At 40.3% G+C, this 8,310-nt stretch overlaps 1 protein-coding gene across 1 annotated transcript in view; it reads right to left on the reverse strand.

Annotated features, from left to right (window-relative positions):
* The window catches only part of LOC124803289 (uncharacterized abhydrolase domain-containing protein DDB_G0269086-like), an 87,026-nt gene extending 79,809 nt beyond the window's left edge, over positions 1-7,217 (reverse strand). The window contains exons 1-2 of the mRNA XM_047264472.1: positions 6,636-7,217; positions 21-641 (exon numbers count right to left, since the gene is read on the reverse strand). Of these exons, the coding sequence (XP_047120428.1) occupies positions 21-641; positions 6,636-7,217 (1,203 nt within the window). The remainder of the gene's footprint in view (positions 1-20; positions 642-6,635) is intronic.
* Positions 7,218-8,310: the final 1,093 nt, after the last annotated feature.

Genomic DNA, 8,310 nt, shown 5'->3' on the forward strand with positions numbered 1-8,310 from the left:
TCTGCTATGGCTGCTTGTACCTTAGAATTAATATTTTTGTCGATCTCACTCTCCTTCACTTCTAGCCATGAGTTGAATTCGGTTTCAATTTTATTCGCTTGTTCGTTCCACTTCTGCTCTACAAGCTGTGTGGAATCTATTTCTAGCTTTTCTAATCGGTTGGCTAAGACACCTATCTCGTCTACCCTGCTAGTGTTTGCTACTTGCAGGTTGTTGACCTGTACAGTCAACTCCTGCACGGCCTTAGGTATCGACTCATAATTCTGTTTCATACAGGCAATCTCTTTTTTCATATTTTCTAACGATTGCACAAGTTGCTGGTCCCTCTCAGCTTGCTGGGCAAGTAAATTTGCTGCTAACTGGCGATCTCGCTCAGCTTGCTGTGCGAGAAACTTTTCCTCTAGCCGGCGATCTCGCTCAGCTTGCTGGCGATCTCGCTCGGCTTGCTGTTGCGCAAATTTTGCCTGGTAATCCAGCACGCGCTCTAATATCGCCTGAAGTGAATATCCACCAGGCAGATTACCACTCTCTGGTTCCTGCTCTTCTGGAGGTGGTGCAATTTCTTTATCTACCTCTCCTTGAGCACTGGTGGGCGGTGGCATTACTTCCTGTGCCCCTGCCCCCACATTTTCGCATGGTATCTCCTCAAAGAGAGTACTTGTACTGCTTAATGCACCCGTTTTTCTACATTTCCTGCACTAACTAATGGCTGTTCCTCAGTATCCATATTGCTCGGACGTTGACTGCGCAATTTAACCATATTCATAAATTACCTACTCGAACACAAGATCTGACAGTTTTTTCACTTGCACACAAAATATGTTAATTTATCTACAATACACTGCACACTAAAAATTACTATCTACAATCAACTTTGTCCTGTCATAAACACTAACATCAAACTACACACCCCTAGCGATATGAGATCACTTCACTGGAGTTAAGCTTCTACAAACAGGACAACTACACTGCAGTCTTACCTTTTATTTATCTGATCTCGGGGTTCGGCTGCCCCCGGATTATGTAGTCGTTACAGTTTCTCAGTACTATCAGGATCGTTTCCTCTGACTTGGTTGCAGTGGTGCGGTTTTTCATGAAAAATTTTTGTACATTCATTAATACATGGCATTAATCATGATACACATACATACATTTATTACTAAATACATACATATATATAACAATAGACACTGAAAGAAATTACATAAACATTTATTTTCGTGGCCACTGCAAATTCGGGCCCCGCGTTTTTGGGCGACAGTTTCGCGTCAGTTTCACTTTTCGTAAAAACCCTTTTCTATTATTTGCTTTATCATTGCTCGCGTAATAACGCATATACGAAAAGAGCCGCGAAATACCTTTTAGTAATGCTGTGCCATGAATTTCTTTACAATCATTAATTTTCAACAAAACAGAATATATTGGGTTCTTATTGTTCTGTATCTGGCTTTCTATTAAAGGAACATTTTTCGTTACTGTAACTCACTATAAAAGTCAACATATCTTCCCTACTTTATAGTTATTGAAAATGAAAAATTATTTTGTTATGAAATATTTATGTTACAGTTCGCAAAGATTGTTCATCATCAAAATAATTTTGCAGTGGATTTTTGTTAAGAGTAAAACACCAATAATTACCACGACTAGCACAAGAACATGAGACTATTGTCGGAGAAAAATACGTTTTCACTATAAGGTTTGCCAGACAAGAACTAAGCACAGTGAAATTCCTATTATGTTACGAAGGTAAATTATTTTTTTTGTACTGTTAGTAATATATTATCAGCAGCCCGCGTCAACCTGCGAAACACATCATAAAATCTGCTGCTCTGCTCTGCAAGTCCGGAAGCTGAAAGAGATGATTTTATTTCACTATTACCTTCCCGCTTCTTTGCGGTATGATAGATTTCTTTTAATGCAGTTTGAATGCGCCGCGGCAGCGGCTCGTTCGTTCGTAGCGCAGCTCTGCACCACGGATAATATTTAAATGACCGAAAATGTCTTAAAAGGATGGGATAATATTCCAAGCAAGCTACTACAAATAATAATGCAAGGCTTCATTAAATAACTCTATTCAAAACATTCAAATATGTTAACTAATACACACCTTTTACAATGAGTACGTAATGGCGTACATCTATCGACTATGACAAAAGAAGACTACGTTAGCATTTACTGCAACGTCACAGGCTATCTTACTCGTACAACTCCAAGAAGAAGAAGAGAAATTAATGTTCGTTCTGTATTATTTATACTAGTGGTATATTCTTATCTTTGTATGATATTTATCGTCTGTGCGGTTTCAGTACTCGCCGACACAGATATTATCTAAAATAAATAATAATAAGAAAAATATATAATTCCATACAATAACAGAATATGATGCACAATGTTCTCTCTTTACTACAAAATATGTCCTTTGCTAATAGACGTTACAATGCCCCCTGGCAGCAATTGACTAACGTTAAGAATGTTCGGCAATATGCTGCCACTAACGTCCGTTTTGTCATTGTCGAAAACATATCACATATATCATCGAACAAGTAAATGTTTTGAGTTTATATACAGTAAACTAAAGAAAAAAATGTTTGTCACGTAATTTCGTGTCCAATAAATCATTTTCATATCAGTACATTAACAACGTAGTTGGTATGTTTGGTTGAACGTCAACAATGTCGTACGAAGCGGGCGGCGCGAAGCAATTGTTGCGTAGCGTCGTCTGGAACGCGGCGTGCCAACGACCACTGAGGTCGACGACCTGCTCGCAGTAACAGCGACGGCGTGCTGAGGTGGCGCCCGAGCAGTCGCGAACCGCGCCGAATCATTCCCCATGTCGGCGTGTTGCAGTGGTTTCCGCGACCGGCTGGCTGGCGGCACGGCACCCGTCTCTGCTTCTCCGCGTGGCTCCCCGTCGTAACGCATGATACAAATATTCCACAACGGTGTACTGTCTTTAAGGATACAAATTATTAGCTGTGGAAGAAAATGCACTTTGGTTAAAAGCGTTTATTGTTCATTACGCCGTCGCTTCGCTGGTATGCACAGTCTGTTTTGGCGTGATAACGGGTCTCTTGTGACACTGGTATTTAGGGTTCGTCACACACACATTGTACTACACACTTTCATTTGTTTTCACGGTCGATTCGCTGCCAAAGCATCTCTCAACACGCGAAAATGTTTCGGTTCACACACACACTAAATGTTTCCGTTGAGCGATGTTTGTTTGTATCGACTCCGAACGGATCACTAACTACCGTTTTTACTCAGTGTATTGTTCGTTGAGCACTGCATTATGACAGTCAGTCACTCAACACTTAACTTATACCGACGTATATATTGGTGCAGGTACAACAGTCATTTTCTGTCTCTACTACACACAATATTCCGACCTTTCCTAGATTGTTTATGCACACAGTTTATTTTTAATGCATAACAACTGTTCTTAGCATAATCATTCTCATTTACATTGAGTCCATTGTGTTACCCTGTCATTACACACTTTTAATACTATTACTAGACATATGTGGCTTTTTTGTAATTATTTAAAGGTGTGTGATTTTTGGTACATAGCTTTCTTTTCCTTTTTCAGTGTAGCTTGCCAGGTTATCACCCATCTAGCAAACAGATTTTACCATGTGCATGACAGCTTGACTTGGGCATATTGCTCAAAAAATACTTCATTTAGTACTAGTATTATTTTTAACCGTCTGTCCTACAGGACTACAGTGTAGTTTCCGCGTAACTTGATTCGCGTACCGCGTAATTAATATTCAAGGACGTGTACCAAGTACACAGGCTTCAATTGAAGCATCGATACATACAAAGCGTAGGTTACACGGAACGGGTTTGTTTTTGATTGGATTCTGCTCCAGTGTCGTTCTCAGTTCACTATTGGCAGTAAACATTACATCACATAATTATTTCGTACTACAAAGTCAATTTTTGGCTAGTAGGGACTCTCTCTCAGGGTTCCTTAATTCTAACACAATTATATCTGTTACATAATTATATGAGATTTCATCATTAATTGTACTTACTTACTACAAATGAAAAATGATTCAAGAAATTAATCCTTATTTTGTCAACAAAAAGATTATTCATTGCTTGAAGAGCATGTAGTATTTTAATGACACTAACTGTCTGTCAACAAAGTCTTCCATTTGCATGCTATAGCTCAGTTTACTGATTCTACTTCCTCAAAGTTTAATTACACACAAATTCTTTCTTAAAACTAACATACGTATACTCTAAAACACAATTGAAATCTTCTTACTACTACTATTTACATCAGACATGTCACTGAATAAATAATTTTACATCTTTACGTGGATACAGTCCTTTTATTTTCCCCGTCTGGGGATGTGCTAACAAATAGCTACATTCGTGTGGCGACATCTTCCGAATCTCTTTAGCCACTACTTCCCTCCTCGACCAAGGGATGGAGTAAGATGCGCGACAGTATGTTTTGTGGGGCATCACCTCTATGTGATAGTGATACCCTTTGACTATTCCTGGTCGGTCGGTAAATACCATGTTATATTCTGATAGCAGCTGCGTCAACTGTTGCGTTTGTATGTTGCTTAAACTTTCAGATTCCTGTACTTTGGTTTGAAATTCATCAACATTTGGTTCAAAATTTCTATCTTCTATATTCGGATAATAGAGATGCGTCACAGGTGAATAATCATTGAGGTGTAGTACCCAGGGGTTCCTACATTTGATATTAATTTGATTGCAACAAGGCACAAGTACCTCCTTCGATTTCATCATAGACAACTCAACCCTCCTACCTTTGTTCACTATGCTTAGTTTTCCCGAGGAGAGGTCGATCACTGCGTCCCTCTCACGGAGAAAATCTACTCCCAGAATGCAGGCCACCTTTAACCCTTTAACAATGAGGAACGAGCTCACTATGGCTTCGCCCTCCTTACAAATCTCCACCTGCACCTGGTACTTAACTAACTGGCTCTGTGCACTTATAGCTCCAGACACCTTGCAATTATTAGCCGGGTAAGTCGGTATGCTACGTCCCTTCCCCAGCACTTTAAACAACTCTGTACTCATTACACTCACTGAGGCACCTGTGTCAATGATTATATTCACTGAAACATCATTGATTTTCGCTTCTATTATGGCTTGCACATTTTCGTTGCTATCTTTCTTACATTCATGCGGTTCGGTCAGTAGATCTTTATCCATACTGATACCGTCGTTGTATCGCAGCATATGTATTCCAGGGATATTATTGTCATTCGTGTTGCTCTCACTCCACCCCTCGGCCAGCGATGGAGAGCATATCGAGGCCGATTCTAGTTTGTTGGATGGCTTGCTTGCGAGGTACTTGGACGGCTATTGTCCGCGGCCTCTACTATGTTTACGTTTTGGTTTGTGGGCCGCCACGGCTGCGCAATAGGCGCGTTTTGCAGTGGTGGTCTGTTGTTGTCGTACCGGTCATTACCTTGCCGTTCTGGGCTTGGTCGCTGATTCTGATTCCAATTACGATTACCGTCATTGTAATTGCTATGCCACTGACCTCGCACATTTTTCCAGCGGTTGGTCCCTGGCAGTCCGGAATCATACCGGTCGTCAAATCGACGCTTTTTATTAAGAGACGGTTGACCATACCCGTTCTGACCTCTACCATTATTACAATTTTGCGAATGCTCTTGCCGCTTCTTACCACCCCCACCATTTCCATGGTTGTGGTTTTGTGCACTATTATTTCTGTCATGTTTACACCCTGATCGATTATTCCGCGAGTGATCACACGCTGCTTTTGCGTCTTCCTGGATTAAGTCTATTGAATCTAGAACAGACAGGAAATGTTCCATGTCGCTTTCTGGTACGTGTATTAATTTCTCTTTGATATGAAGGGGTAAATGTGATTTTAGGAGTCTTATTATGTCTCTTGGTAAGATAGGCTCGTCCCAGTAACGCGTTTTGTTTATGTACTTCTCGAAATACCGTCTCAGATTCCCAAGACGGGGTGAGTACGGTTCGGGATTGTATACTTCTTTTCTTAGCCGCTCTTGTATAGAAGGCGACCAGTATTTCGACAAAAATGCCCTCTCGAACTGTTCGTATGTCATGCAGCTGTCTGCTACTTCCGTAGCCCACAATGCTGCATCACCCTGAATGTATGACATTACGTATTGAATTTTCTGTGCTTCATTCCACACACTAGGCAAGATATTTTTAAAGCTTTTTATGAATACTACTGGGTGTACTGACTTCCGTTCAGTAGTAAACGTTTGAAATTGCCTATTTTTTATCAAACTTTCTTCAACTAATATTTTTGGACTATACTGGTTTGTTCCTCGGACATAGGCTGTGTGCTCCGAACCGAAGCTACAGCTCTTCGCATTATCGCCTAAAGATTCACCATTGTTGCGTCGCGTATAAGTTTGTGCATTGCCAAACACATTGGCTGTTGGCGACATAGTTTCATGTTCAAGATGTTTGCTACTTTGTGCTAAACCCTTTTCCAAGTCGGATATCCGTTTGTTAATATTCACTTGCCACTGCGGAATATCCTCACTGAGTATTTGTTTGATGGTTTGCACGTCGTTCTGTACCTGACTATTTACTGCGGTACTGAACGATTCGGAATCTCTATCTGCTATGGCTGCTTGTACCTTAGAATTAATATTTTTGTCGATCTCACTCTCCTTCACTTCTAGCCATGAGTTGAATTCGGTTTCAATTTTATTCGCTTGTTCGTTCCACTTCTGCTCTACAAGCTGTGTGGAATCTATTTCTAGCTTTTCTAATCGGTTGGCTAAGACACCTATCTCGTCTACCCTGCTAGTGTTTGCTACTTGCAGGTTGTTGACCTGTACAGTCAACTCCTGCACGGCCTTAGGTATCGACTCATAATTCTGTTTCATACAGGCAATCTCTTTTTTCATATTTTCTAACGATTGCACAAGTTGCTGGTCCCTCTCAGCTTGCTGGGCAAGTAAATTTGCTGCTAACTGGCGATCTCGCTCAGCTTGCTGTGCGAGAAACTTTTCCTCTAGCCGGCGATCTCGCTCAGCTTGCTGGCGATCTCGCTCGGCTTGCTGTTGCGCAAATTTTGCCTGGTAATCCAGCACGCGCTCTAATATCGCCTGAAGTGAATATCCACCAGGCAGATTACCACTCTCTGGTTCCTGCTCTTCTGGAGGTGGTGCAATTTCTTTATCTACCTCTCCTTGAGCACTGGTGGGCGGTGGCATTACTTCCTGTGCCCCTGCCCCCACATTTTCGCATGGTATCTCCTCAAAGAGAGTACTTGTACTGCTTAATGCACCCGTTTTTCTACATTTCCTGCACTAACTAATGGCTGTTCCTCAGTATCCATATTGCTCGGACGTTGACTGCGCAATTTAACCATATTCATAAATTACCTACTCGAACACAAGATCTGACAGTTTTTTCACTTGCACACAAAATATGTTAATTTATCTACAATACACTGCACACTAAAAATTACTATCTACAATCAACTTTGTCCTGTCATAAACACTAACATCAAACTACACACCCCTAGCGATATGAGATCACTTCACTGGAGTTAAGCTTCTACAAACAGGACAACTACACTGCAGTCTTACCTTTTATTTATCTGATCTCGGGGTTCGGCTGCCCCCGGATTATGTAGTCGTTACAGTTTCTCAGTACTATCAGGATCGTTTCCTCTGACTTGGTTGCAGTGGTGCGGTTTTTCATGAAAAATTTTTGTACATTCATTAATACATGGCATTAATCATGATACACATACATACATTTATTACTAAATACATACATATATATAACAATAGACACTGAAAGAAATTACATAAACATTTATTTTCGTGGCCACTGCAAATTCGGGCCCCGCGTTTTTGGGCGACAGTTTCGCGTCAGTTTCACTTTTCGTAAAAACCCTTTTCTATTATTTGCTTTATCATTGCTCGCGTAATAACGCATATACGAAAAGAGCCGCGAAATACCTTTTAGTAATGCTGTGCCATGAATTTCTTTACAATCATTAATTTTCAACAAAACAGAATATATTGGGTTCTTATTGTTCTGTATCTGGCTTTCTATTAAAGGAACATTTTTCGTTACTGTAACTCACTATAAAAGTCAACATATCTTCCCTACTTTATAGTTATTGAAAATGAAAAATTATTTTGTTATGAAATATTTATGTTACAGTTCGCAAAGATTGTTCATCATCAAAATAATTTTGCAGTGGATTTTTGTTAAGAGTAAAACACCAATAATTACCACGACTAGCACAAGAACATGAGACTATTGTCGGAGAAAAATACGTTTTCACTATAA

Source organism: Schistocerca piceifrons, chromosome 6, assembly GCF_021461385.2.
Source record: "Schistocerca piceifrons isolate TAMUIC-IGC-003096 chromosome 6, iqSchPice1.1, whole genome shotgun sequence".
Classification (NCBI taxonomy): domain Eukaryota; kingdom Metazoa; phylum Arthropoda; class Insecta; order Orthoptera; family Acrididae; genus Schistocerca; species Schistocerca piceifrons.